General features: G+C 42.4%; 1 protein-coding gene across 1 annotated transcript; it reads right to left on the reverse strand.

Moving 5' to 3' along the window:
- Positions 1–1,097: 1,097 nt before the first annotated feature.
- Positions 1,098–12,768, reverse strand: LOC140754987 (chromaffin granule amine transporter). The gene is made up of 10 exons (XM_073090149.1): positions 12,369–12,768; positions 11,683–11,802; positions 11,165–11,320; positions 10,231–10,419; positions 9,435–9,661; positions 6,907–7,080; positions 5,675–5,836; positions 3,652–3,802; positions 2,110–2,240; positions 1,098–1,445 (listed from the first exon to the last, which is right to left on the reverse strand). The coding sequence occupies exons 1-10, from the start codon at positions 12,457–12,459 to the stop codon at positions 1,365–1,367; spliced, it is 1,482 nt and encodes a 493-aa protein (XP_072946250.1). The 5' UTR covers positions 12,460–12,768; the 3' UTR covers positions 1,098–1,364.
- Positions 12,769–13,848: the final 1,080 nt, after the last annotated feature.

Raw genomic sequence — 13,848 nt, forward strand, 5'->3', positions numbered from 1 at the left:
GAACGTATTTATACTTGAATTTTTGAGGTGGGCTGTTGGAATATAGCAAAAACTCAAGCCTCTTATAATGTATAATATTCAAGTAGGTTATATATGATAAAGCTGGCAGCTGAAAAACATATATTTTACTTCTTCTGATTTGTCATTCTGTCAATGATTCGATATAATAAAAAGTATCTTTTTGAAGTGAATTTCATTTTATTATATTTCATAGTTTATTTTCTCGTTCTCCTGTGGCCATTTCCCAACAACTTTAAACGAGCGACGCCACGAGCAAAGCATTCTGCTATTTACATTAATAAATAATTTTATTATTGATTGACTATTTGACTTTGATTTATAAATAGCCACTGATTTAATAAGGTTTATGTAAGTAATGTAATTTAAAAAGGTCACGTCTGTTATTAAAATATTATGCATTCGAAATCATCTAAATGATATTATGAGCTTTATTGATTTATTTGTTTTGTTCGGCTGCTAGCCTTGGCCGATTATATAAATTAAAGTAGAACCGGAAGCAATAGTATATCAAATTAACCAATTTCAATTTTGTTAGCAATTTAGCAATGACGTGAAGTTTCGCGCTAGGATATTAAATGAGGGCAAACCAAGTCATACCAAACATACATACTAAAATATCAGTTTGCAAACACAAAATTTGCGTGACATAACTCCAGGCAAATTTTAGAAACGACTTAGCTACTTTTAGCAGAACTTTCATGAAATTTAGTTTTAATACATACATACTACGTACTTACGCCTGAAGTAAAAGTGTGTTTTACAATTTTTTTTTTTTTTTTATATAATATAAGAGTAGCAGACGAGCATGCAGTCCACCTGATGGTAAGTGGCTACTGCCGCCCATGGACATCTGTAATCAACCCCAGATAGGATTAGATATTCCTACCTGAGGTCGGCCACAGATGCGCCGCTACCCCTGAGGACTAAGCTGGAACGCCTCGGAAAAGTCTGTCTCCCTTACCACACCCTTCAAACCGGAACACAGCGGCGCCTAACACTGCTGTTATTAGGTTGAAATAGGTGTGGCGGTGGTGCCGCCGGAGTCGAACCACAAAGGGTTCTACCACCTTCAAATTAAGAAATTAAGTAAATAATACACATTTTAATTTATTTACCATTTAATTATTGATTTGTAAGCTTGAGATCATTATCATTATACCTAATTAAGTACGTGAACAAGAATATTGCAACAAGTTGTGAGTACCCTTCAGTAATTCTGACTGTCCTCTTGAAATCTCCTATTCATATTAATTAAACAAAGAATCAATGTGAATTTCTAGAAGTTAATAGATAAATATGTGATGATAAATGGATGTCTGCAAGAGATGTCTGGAGTGTCTGGTCTAGTGCAGCGCGAGGTGTCTGCGCTCTAGCGGCGTTTGCTCGTCGTCTTCGGCGTCTTCCGCAGCGCTCACCGCTCCCCACTGACATAAACAATTATGATCATGTGAAATTTACGTTATTATAAGATTTAAAGATATTTTTACTAATTGCCCTGTTTTATGTCGAATCTGTAACTGCGTGATAAGAAATTGCGATGTGAGTCTGAATGTATTCAAATTTAAATATTACTTACTTCAAGGAAACCTTTAACAGTAGGTAATTGTTTATTTAGCCCTGTCCAAGTTAAAAGCAGTGATAGCCTAGTGGTTAAGAAACTTCGCCTCTCGATCGAGGGGTCCGAGGTTCAAATCCCAGGCACGCACCTCTGATTTTTCAAAGTTATGTGCGTATTAGAAACTAATTATCACTTGCTAAACGGTGAAGGAAAACATCGTGAGGAAACCTGAGAGATTTACAAAAAAAAAACTCAAAGGTATGTGAAGTCTACCAATACGCACTTGGCCAGCGCGGTGGACTATGGCCTAATCCTTCTCATTCTGAGTGGAGACACGTGCCCAGCAGTGGGACAGTAATGGGTTGTTGATGAAGTCAAATGACGAAGTCGTGCGACTGACTAAAGCCACGGCGAGTGAGGAGTACTTCAGAAACGAGTTAAAAAAAATAATAAACAGACTAATTGCATGCATAATTTATTTATTTACTAAGCCTACGGAAAAAAACAATCGCTACAAATGCAGCAGTAACCTGTTCGGAGAGCGGGTGTTCCCTCAGCACTTTGTACAGGTACCCCATGTAGAGCAGGTTGGCGACGCCGAGCGTGCGCATGGCGGTCTCGAAGCCCGCCCACCACGACAGCACGCCGCCAACCACCGGACCTACGACAGTGACCTTAAAAAGTCTTTGAAGTTCCATCTGGGCGGCACCACAGCTTTTAAACAGTGTAGAGATTTTGTTGTTGTACAGTTACGTACATTACTATTTTTATACTTCGCAAAAATAACTGTCGCGCGAGACGGACGTACGGTGTTAACTGGTACTGTACAGTTGTCTTTTAAAGGGATTTAGAAGAAACATAAGTTGAAAAGCTAAATGCCTAAATTCCTTAGAAGCATTTCAACTTATGTTTCAGAAATAGTCTCATTACTACTAATGTAAGGTTTACGTATTTTACATAGTTAAGGTAAATTCTGAAATATGACATTTGCCGTCCATGAAAATCTATGGTTAGGCATTCGGAGTCTCATTACGGAGAGTTCTACCATTTTTTGCACCACGTGTTGTTGTTTTTTATCTATAATATAGAAGTAGCAGACGAGCATGCAACTTACCTGATGTTAAGTCCTTACCACCCATGGACATCTGACCTCAATCCCAAACAAAACCAGATTCCAACCTGGTGTTGGCCACAGATGCGCCGCTACTTATGAGGACTAAGTTGAAATGCCTCAGAAAATTTACCCTTACCACATCCTTCAAACCAGAACACAACAACGGTGGTGCCACCGAAGTTGAATCACAGATCTTTCCACAACTTAAAATTTTTTTGTTTACTGTTATTGTCATATTGTTTTGTTCTACAGATCGTATGTATTGTGTGCGTGCGTGTGTGTGCGCGTGTGCATGTGTGTGCGTATGTACGTGCGAGTGTGTGTGTGTGTGTGTGTGCGTGCATATGTGTGTATACGTGCGTGTGCGCATGTGTGTGCGTGCTTGCAGCAGCGCCGCGCCCAGTGTGACGTCATCGTGTGCATGTCAGTGTGTTACCGATGGCGTACGCGGCGCTGGCGGCGGCCTGCAGCAGCGCGGCGGCGGGCGCAGTGTGACGTCATCGTGTGCATGTCAGTGTGTTACCGATGGCGTACGCGGCGCTGGCGGCGGCCTGCAGCAGCGCGGCGGCGGGCGCAGTGTGACGTCATCGTGTGCATGTCAGGGTGTTACCGATGGCGTACGCGGCGCTGGCGGCGGCCTGCAGCAGCGCGGCGGCGGGCGCAGTGTGACGTCATCGTGTGCATGTCAGGGTGTTACCGATGGCGTACGCGGCGCTGGCGGCGGCCTGCAGCAGCGCGGCGGCGGGCGCAGTGTGACGTCATCGTGTGCATGTCAGGGTGTTACCGATGGCGTACGCGGCGCTGGCGGCGGCCTGCAGCAGCGCGGCGGCGGGCGCAGTGTGACGTCATCGTGTGCATGTCAGTGTGTTACCGATGGCGTACGCGGCGCTGGCGGCGGCCTGCAGCAGCGCGGCGGCGGGCGCAGTGTGACGTCATCGTGTGCATGTCAGTGTGTTACCGATGGCGTACGCGGCGCTGGCGGCGGCCTGCAGCAGCGCGGCGGCGGGCGGCGCGGCGGGCGCGGCGCGCAGCAGCGCGGGCAGCAGCGCCGCGTCCAGCGCGCCCAGCCCGCCGCCCAGCGCCAGCTGCGCCGCGCCCAGCGACGTTATCTGACGACGACATATATAACTAACACACGTATTATAAGAACTACATGACTGTCGTTGCTGGTGTGGGACGATCTGTTCTTTTTAAAATCTCAAGGTATTTATAAATGTTACTATCATAAATCATAAGCGTAGCCAAGACAAGATAATTACAACTGAAGTAAACCCACTTAAGAGCCGGTCCACACGGCGCGTTGCGTTGCGTTGCGTCGTCGCAACGCAAAGGTTTTGACGCATTGCTGGCCACACGGGCGCTGCGCCAACGCAGCGTTACTACGACGGAGTCGTAACGCTCCGTCATCGCAACGGCGACGCACCGTTGCGATGAGCATTTTAAGTAATCGTCACATTCATTCCATAGAAAGCATGGATCGGAAAAGACGTCTGGCATTGCTGCTATTATAACGTCACCGTCACAATACGTAAAAATAAGCGAGATCAGCTTGCGTGTGCGTTCCTTATCAACGCATAAACAACTGAGCGCTGCCGCTCCGGCGACGCAATGAGTACTCCCCCTCCCGCTTCGTCTGGTGCGCTGCCGTTCAGTCGCGTATGCGCTGCGTCGACGCAGCGCACCGTGTGTACACTATGTTTATTAGTATGTAAAACGACGCAGCCACAGCGCTGCGTCGACGCAGCGCATACGCGACTGAGCGCACTGAGCTGTAGCGCACGAGACGAAGCGGGCGGGGGAGTACTCATTGCGTCGCCGGAGCGGCAGCGTTCAGTTGTTTATGCATTGATAAGGATCGCACACCCAAGCTGATCTCGCTTATTTTTAGGTATTTTTGTATTTAGTTTTATTAGCAGAGTAAAATGAGTACGACTGAAGAAGATGACATGGATTACTTCATTACGTTAGTTCAGGAAAGAGAAATTATATGGGACAAGTCACATGTAGATTTTAAAAATTAAAATTTAAAAACGAAAACAGCAATTCCAAACGTCTTTTCCAATCCATGCTTTCTATAGAATGACTGCGACGATTACTTAAAATGCTCGCCGCAACTTTGCGTCGCCGTTGCGATGACGGAACGATACTACGTCGTAGTAAAGCTGCGTTGGCGCAGCGCCCGTGTGGCCGGCTATGCGTCAAAACCTTTGCGTTGCGAGGACGCAACGCAACGCGCCGTGTGGACTGGCTCTCAGTTTCCACGTTTTGTTTCATAGGTGAGATAATATTTACCTATTATTTACCTACTTATTATCAGTAACTTTTTTTACCTTAATTAATAACGATTGATAAGGTGGCGCAAAATTAATCACCCTATTTGGTTTTCGAATAACTTTTGTACTGAATAAAAAAAGTGATTTTGAGTAATAGAAATCTCTACTTTTATTTGCTAATTAGAATATATCGCGTGCTTAAAGGTAAAAGGGCCTATAGCTAAGAGTTAATAGGGATTTATGCTGAAAGGGCACATAATTTTTTTTTTTTTTGCCATTCGGTTTAAATTATCTGAAACGTAAAAATTTTTTACATTTCAGATAATTTCAAACCGAACTAAAAAATTTTTACGTTTCAGATAATTTCAAACCGAATGGCAAAAAAAAATTTTTTTTGTGCCCTTTCAGCATAAATCCCTATTAACCCTTAGCTATAGGCCCTTTTACTGTATCTGATATCTGGCAAGTGTCTTCCACCAGCGTTAACACAAATTTGCGCCAGATTTTCCACGACTTTCCTAAAGATTTCCGTCGATAATACTTCGTATTGCAATGGTATATTCCATATACGAACCAACCATAATAACATAATATACCAACAATAAGCCACTTGCTCTTAGTCTAAAGGAGAGTTACACACAAACTCACAAACATACATACAGGTGAAGCTAATAAAAACGTGTTAAAAATAGCTCGTATATGTGTTACGGAGGTGGCGTGCGGCACGGCGAGCGCGGCCAGCCCCACGGCGAGCTGGCCGGCCAGCGCGACCCGCTCGGCGCCGAGCCGCCGCGCCGCGCCGCCCAGCGCGCTCGCCGCCACCAGGTAGCCCGCGCTGTCCGGCAGGAACGCCGCGCCCAGCGCCCACCGCTGCGCACAGGAACATCACACTTACTTTTTATAGTAAACGAGTAGCAAACGAGCAGTCCACCAGATGGTAAATAGCTACTGCCACTCCGAATCCGACTGGCTACCGGATAGGATTAAAGTTCTATCTAAAGTCGGCCACAGGTGCGTTGTTAACCTAAGTCTAGGTCAGAACGTTTCAGATAAGTATGTCAATGTACTACATCCATTAAACCAGAACACAGTAACACTTAACACCGCTGTTATAGGCAAACATTGTTAGGTTTTTTTTTATATAATATAGGAGTAGCAGACGAGCGTACAGTCCATCTGATGGTAAGTGGCTACAGCCGCCCATGGACATCTGTAATCAACCCCAGATAAGATTAGATATTCCTACCTGAGGTCAGCCACAGATGCGCCGCTACCCCTGAGGACTAAGCTGGAACGCCTCGGAAAATTCTGTCTCCCTTACCACACCCTTCAAGCGCTTAACAGTGCTGTTATTAGGTAGAAATAGGTGTGGCCGTGGTGCCGACGGAGTCGAACCACAAAGGGTTCTACCACCTTTATTTAGGTATCCATTTGTTGGATATCTACAAGCTAAGTTTTATAAACGCTTTAAATCCTTTTAAAAATAATCGATGATATCTTCATTTGACTTTGATTGGCGGGATTGTTAGAAATATTAGAAAATTTTATTGTCTGAGGAAAACAACCTGGGAACGGGTTAGTTGACTCTATGAACATTGCTTTTTATACATAATACGAGCACATAATCAATTGGTGGTCGTAGCTTCTGCATATCAATTTACTTCATGTTTTATATAATAAAAGATTTAATAACAATTCCATTTTTTTTAGACAATCCATTCTATGACATCTTATTCTCTAAAAACCGCGGAACAATCGGTAGTTATTGTTCTGAGCTAAAAACATATAATATCCTTCTTTCTTTTTATGTAGTTTCCCGCTACATTACTACTCACCAACAATTAAATAGACTATAGAAGTAAAAAGTATCATAATGAAAATATACCCTAACACATGTTACCAATTGAAAGACACGGATGGAGAGACGATAGGTGGCGTACCTGCGGATGGAACTTGTGCATGATCCAGACGGGCAGGCAGGGCTCGAGCGCGGCCATGACGCTGGTGGTGAGCAGCACGCCGCCCGCGCCGCCGCCCGCCGCGCCGCGCCGCGCCTCCGCCGCCAGCGCGCGCCAGCCCGATGCGCCCGCGTCTAACTCTGACTCTGATCCCATCTACAATACACACACGACACGACAACACACGGAGAAGACTCTGATCTCCAACTACATTACACGCTCGACGCGACACCAGAAACCCAGAGCCAAACAATCTTTTTATAATATAAGAGTAGCAGACGAGCATGTCCACCTGATAAAGGGCTACTGCCACCAATGCCGCCTATGGCATCTATAATCGACCCCAGATAGGATTAGACCTGCGGTAGGCCACAGATGCGCCACTACCCCGATACGCTCTCCTTGCCCGGCTCCGTGCCAGACTTTGATCCTATCTACAATATACGACACGGCACCATAAAACACCGAGCCAAAGAAGACAATCCCATCCCATGAGATGATGAGAATCCCATGTACAAAATAATTCAAATAAATGTTGGTTTAGTACATAGTTCTGAAGTCGGCGTTAATATTAGACACGCTTTACATCGTTATCCAACGAAATATATTGAGCGCAGACTTCAGAAATATGTACTAAACCAACATTTATTTCAATTATTTTTTACTTTGTAGTGACATAGAAGTTGGTTGTATTTTTAAGCTATTGCATAGCTTTTATCGCGGGCTTTGAGCGCGGCGACCGAATCGAGAAATTCCGTAACGAAAATAAGTAACACCTTTCAACAACTTGGTTGCCTGGAGACTTGATATCCAACTATCAAGTCTCCAGGCAACCGAGTTGTTGACTGTCAATAGAAAAATATGGATATAATTGAATAAAGTATTATTTTACATTCCTTATTATTTTATTTGATATTGGCGACGAGATGTCGAATGAACTAAAAAACAATAAGGAAATACGAGCCACATTACGTGGGTTAATGAAACGAACCGAAAATTACATTTCGGGAATAGAAAAAATTGACATTGAAGAAATAAATATACGACTGAATTCTTTACAAGAAAATTTGAACAAATTCTACGCGATTCAAGAAAAAATTGAATGGCTTACAGAAGAAGAAAATTTAGAAGAGGAAATAAAATACAGGTACGAATTTGAAGAAATATATACAAAGCTAAAATTTAAATTTTTGAATGTACAAAAAGAAAATAATCGGCTAATACCTGAATGTTCTTTTATATCAGCAAGAGCGGAAGTTTATTTAATAAACTGTTAACTGTCAAGGCACGCTTGAGACGTACACCTAATACAAAAGAGTTATCACCTTATCAGTTAATGTTCGGCAGAGAGGTAAGAACCTATATGCATGCCTTATTTAAGAAATCCGCCCCACTATCCATACATTACAATGCACCGCCAACGCAGGAGTTCGGACAAGGTGATAAGGTACGAGTCCGCAGTTACACCAACCCAAGAGTTAAATGGGAGTTCGGAGTCGTCATCCGAAGATTAGGTAGACTCCATTATGAAGTCAGAACTGAAAATGGCATACTGGTGCGCCGTCACCTTGACCAAATGCTGCCGGCGCCCCTGGTGGTGTAAGTGAAAATAGCGGTGGAGGACTGTTGGATATCAAGTCTCCAGGCAACCGAGTTGTTGACTGTCAATAGAAAAATATGGATATAATTGAATAAAGTATTATTTTAAATTCCTTATTATTTTATTTGATAACCTTAATTCGTCAACTTGAACACAGATGGCAGTAATACACATTTTTTTATAATCCGTGCAGAAATCTTAAAATTGCGTGAAGTATATTTTATATTCCCATTATAAAATTCAAAATTATATTACCATATTATCCAAATAATATGTTTTGTCAACATAAGCTATGTTGAATTCTGGATTGATAAAATAACGTAAAAGAGTGTTTGTTTATTGTTATTTTTAAACGTACAATTACAACTGACAGACTTGACAGCACAAAATCAAAACGCCATTATGATTTATGGTACAAATAATTTGTGTACAAAGTGTTTTAAATATGAATAAACAAAGTGCATTTATTAATGAAAAATGCGATGTACCTGTAACATTCGGCCAAATGTCACAGGCACATCGCATTGATCCATTTATATTGCTGGTTGTTAATACTTTATGTCACTTATTAAATACTTTTCTATTTTATATTTTAGAATGTTCAGTCTTGCTTGGAGTTATGAAATGTCAGCTGATATTTGCAATGTCTTATATAATGGAGATATGATAAAATAGTGGATAAAGATGTATTAATGTAAATGTTGATGATTATGGAATAATATATTGTATTTCTGGAATTCCTTCTGAGCGTTTTCATAGCATAAAAAATGCTATGCAATAGCTTTACCGCGGCAGTCTCCGAGTGCCACACGTATTTTTTTTGTTAAAAATGTTTGGATGTTAAATTAAACTAGGAAAAAATTTCTTATGGGGCAACTTTTTTTATAAATAAAATATTTCAACGAGGTTAACAACTTACCATGTTATATTCCTCTTTATTCAAGAACATGTACTGCAAGCCTGTTGTAAAACAAAAATATTTTAGATTAAATTCATACATGGAAGCTAAAGTAATGGTTATTCCATGGAGGAGTGTACCCAGGTTTAGCAGCAAAGCAACAGTTATGAGCTGGAATGGTGCAGCAGGGCTCCACAGTAAGTACGCAGCGCCTCCGAAAGGATAACCCACTAAAACTCCTGAAAAAATGCAAATTATTAATTTTCTGTCGTTTTTTTATAATGTGCCGTATTGTTTTGTATAATTATTTGTTTTGTATAATTAAGTTTCTTTTGCAAACTTCGATCAACATTTTGCAAAATACGAAAATTCATGTAATGAACGTGTTATAGTCCGCGTAAAACTAGTTTAGTCATAGATATATTATCCTACCTATATATCTATATACCTAATATATCTATAAGTTTAGTTCGCTCTGAATATAGAAATGAATCATGTCGCCATAGCAAATTGTATTACTACCTGCAACATCTTCAGAGCAGACTAGCAGTTTGGCGCGGACTATACACGATCGACAGAAATAATGTCATAATTATGTGGGTGTATGTGTTTTTGCGTATGTGTATTTGTGATGTATAATAATAATAATATTGTGTAATATATAATAATAATAATATTGTATACTCTTAAGGAGCGTATTGTGTGTCTGTGCGTGGATACGCTTGTTGTGTGTGTGTATGTATGCATGGGTGTGTGTGGGCGAGCGTGTACACATGTGTTGTGTGTGTGTAGGTGCGCGTGTGTGTACCGAGCGCGACGGCGCCGAGCAGCGCGCCGAGCGCGGCGTGCGCGCGCGCGGGCGGCAGCAGGCGCGCGCAGAGCGCGAGGCCCGCCACGCCGCCCAGCGCCGCGCCGCCGCCCTGCGCCACGCGCCCGCCGCCCGCGCACACCGCGCCGCCCAGCCCGCGCGCGCCCGACCCCGCGCAGCCGCCGAACACTGCACACCACATTGCAGTCATATATACGCAACGCATCGTAACAAGAATTGAAGTTTATGTCCTTGGCGAAAATTGAAATTTGGGCGGTCTAAGCTTGTTGAAGATACATATATAAACTCAATGTAAATTAATTTACTTTTAAATATATCTATGTGTCACTCTTTGATTTGATCAGTCTGTCTGTCAAGTGTATGTTTAATGTAGTGTACAGATTCCAAGTAATATATCGTGATTAATCCTGCAAGTTCGTTTATATTATCCTATAACTCCTTCAAAGCTGCTTAGAAAAAGAATGATAAAGTGCACGCCAAACTTCTAGTCCGCTCTGAATATAGAGCAAGTCGCATCGCAACAGCAAATTGTAGATATTACCCGAAAGAAGACAGCTCGGGACGCCCCAGCTGTCCGCTGTCTGTTCTCGCCGACGTGTACATATCTGCGTTAGTGTACCCTTCCTGTTTTTACGGAAGTTGTGGATATATGCTTGTGGTTGTGTTTGACCGCATTAGCTCGCTGATTACACCTGCGTGAAACAATTTCAGAACGGACTAGAAGTTTGGCGCGAACTCTACTCACAAGATGAAAGGTTAGAAGTTGTATCAAATTGTAAGACTAAAAATGTCTCAATGCGTAAATAATAAAAACTGGTCAAAGTGAAGGGATTTATAAACTAAGAGGTAGGGAACCATAGAAACGTAGAGAGGAGAGTACGAGGTAGAGTGATGCAGAGTGTGATATGTGTACCGATGGCAGCGGCGGCGAGCAGCGCGGTGGCGAGGCGCAGCGCGGCGGCGGGTCCGCGGCGCGCCACGAGCGCGGCCGCGCGCGGCGCCGCCAGCAGCTGCGCCGCCGCCTTCGCGCCCAGCACCGCGCCCACGCCCGCCGCCGACACGCCCGCGTCTACCCACAGTTACATTTTAACTATTGTTTTGTCTTTGTATCTTTTCTTTGTATATCATTTTGTCAACGCGCCACTCGACCGAGCTGCTCTTCGAATTGGGACACCCAATAAATAAGTAAATATTTCTACTTTTCTTTCATTTAGATGTACCAATAAGGCTGCAGGCTTCCTGATGGAAAGCAGTCAGGGTCACTCTTACATATTGCAAAAATGATTGTACAAATAGTTCATATGGATGGATCCTTATCGGGTTTATAAGGTATGATCATGATCGACAGAAGATAAGATTCGATAATTATTTTTCACTACATGTGTATAAAGTGAACCTTAATAAAATGTCGCATCACATCACGTCACGTACCCGGGGCGTCCTCGTCGGCGGCGTGCTGTACGGTGGCGTTGAGCATCTGCGCCAGCGGAGCGCCGTGCGCCGCCCACAGCGCCAGCGACTCGCCGCGGATCCAGTCCGGGATGATGGGCACTGCCGGCAACATATTTATATGAAAAGTGGGGGAACTACCTCAGTGGCGGACTAAGGTCGTCAGAGGCCCGGGGCGGAAAGTTGAATGGAGGTCCCCAAAAGTGTATTATTTTTATTTTACAAAATGACAAATGTGTTATGGAATTATTCGTCTGTAATTCGGTGACCTTCTTTTTTCGGTGAGTGATACACATTTTATAGATTGTTTGGTTATGACCACCTTTTTTAGTAACTGTGTTTGGAGACCCCTAGGATGGGAGGCCCGGGGCGGACCTCCCCTTTCGCAATTATGCCGCTAGAGAACTACCGCCCCCAATTATGGTTTGAAACATGGTAACTGTTGAAACGTGCCATCTTTGTTTTCCCATAGCTTCATGGCACCTCCGCCTCATTCGATCCAGCCCCGACTTGCATATCGCAAGAATCACAAGAAAGAGCATTATATCTCTCCCTGTTACGTCCTATTTTTTATGTAAAGGGTTTAGCTTAGTCATCAGTTACCATGGCAATCGACTCTCCTTTCTTTTGTCGAGTAACCTATAATTAAATGATAAAATGAAACTTACCCAGAACTGTTAGCAGCACGTTATCCAAGAAGAACGTGAAGTAGACTAGAGCGAAGGCCACTGCGCCGATGGTGTGCGGCTCCTGCGTCATGCTGCACCGTGTATGCTGCACTCACTGCCAGTACTCACTAAGCCACTAGTTCCAGAGAGGACTTGTCCGCGCCCTTCAGCAGCGAGCCTCGAAGTGTCGCGTGTGGCTTCCCGATAACGACACCAATTCATTTTCAATCAGTGCTCGCCGGAGCGTATGCGCTTCTCCTAATGCAATTTTCTGCTCCGCGCTCCGTTTTATGGGACATGCGTATCGCTTTTCAGACATTCTTCACTTTTATTTCGTAATTCCCTTTTGTGTTTAAAGTGATCTAATTAAGTTATTGAATGCGAAATCCAGCTGGTCTTATGCGGTATTCCTTGAATGAACCAATTATATTCAAAGATTTCCATCCCAATAACTTCATAACATTTATGGTTAAATATTATAATAACTGATTATTAATTCATAAAGAATTGGTTAAATCAATACATACATAATATTGCAAATAAGTAGGCAATATCTTGGGAAAATAACGAATATTCATTTTAAAACCTCAGTATGTTGAATAAGGCGTAAATACAATAGTTTTAATTGAAAATCGTCATAATTGTGAATTCTCAACATTTAATAAAATTGTCTTCTACTTTACGTGTACTCATTCAAAGATTTTGAAAATCGTCATAATTGTGAATTCTCAACATTTAATAAAATTGTCTTCTACTTTACGTGTACTCATTCAAAGATTTAATAAAAGATTCAATTCGCATTTGTCCAGCACAGTGCACTATGACCTAAAACCCTTTTCACTCTGAAAGGAGATCCATTTTTAGTAGTAGGATACAATGGATATTTTATTACATCTATGGTAGGATAGTAATGAGTTGATGTTGTTGATGAAGAGAACGGTTCGCTTTGCTGTCTGTACAAATTTCAGTTTATTGTGATGTGTGGATGGAGTGGAGAGTAATGAAACGATTGATGGTTCGATATACACTGACTTTATTTAAAGGAAAATACATCTTTTTATATTAAAATGTAAATAGGTACTTAAACTACGCGTCCCGATTACATGCGTCGGATTACTAGTGTCGAGTTACTAATTAAAGAGAAATTATATGATATTCCAATAGCCTTAAAAAGCCTTAAATATGATATTGATATATATTCTTAAAGACAGGTGTAGCCTAAATTCCTAAGTGATATCTCATATGAGTACTTATACCTAATACCTACATTACATTATAAATATAAAATTCAGTAAACTTTATGACGTATTTTACTATTTTTTTGTTTATGACATGGCTTCTCGGTCTTATGAACATTTTAACAATGTCTGGGTTACCATGGAACCATATGGGTACCTTTTTTTTTTTTTTTTCTTTTCGAGGGGGAAACCTTCAAAAGGTACCCGGTGCCGTGGGAGCGACACGGGGTTATGTGGGACTT

The sequence above is a fragment of the Epargyreus clarus genome, unplaced genomic scaffold (genome assembly GCF_041222505.1).
Source record: "Epargyreus clarus isolate Ecla_fem2 unplaced genomic scaffold, WU_Ecla_fem_2.2 ptg000032l, whole genome shotgun sequence".
Taxonomy (NCBI): Eukaryota; Metazoa; Arthropoda; class Insecta; order Lepidoptera; family Hesperiidae; genus Epargyreus; species Epargyreus clarus.

Excerpts from the sequence above, each read along its gene's own strand:
- LOC140754987 (XM_073090149.1), bottom strand. The coding sequence starts at position 12,459 with ATGACGCAGGAGCCGCACACCATCGGCGCAGTGGCCTTCGCTCTAGTC. Across the intron at positions 11,321-11,682 it reads CGCCGACGAGGACGCCCCGG|ACGCGGGCGTGTCGGCGGCG; the intron begins GTACGTGACGTG and ends AACTGTGGGTAG. Across the intron at positions 10,420-11,164 it reads GCTCGCCGCCGCTGCCATCG|TGTTCGGCGGCTGCGCGGGG; the intron begins GTACACATATCA and ends TGTGGTGTGCAG.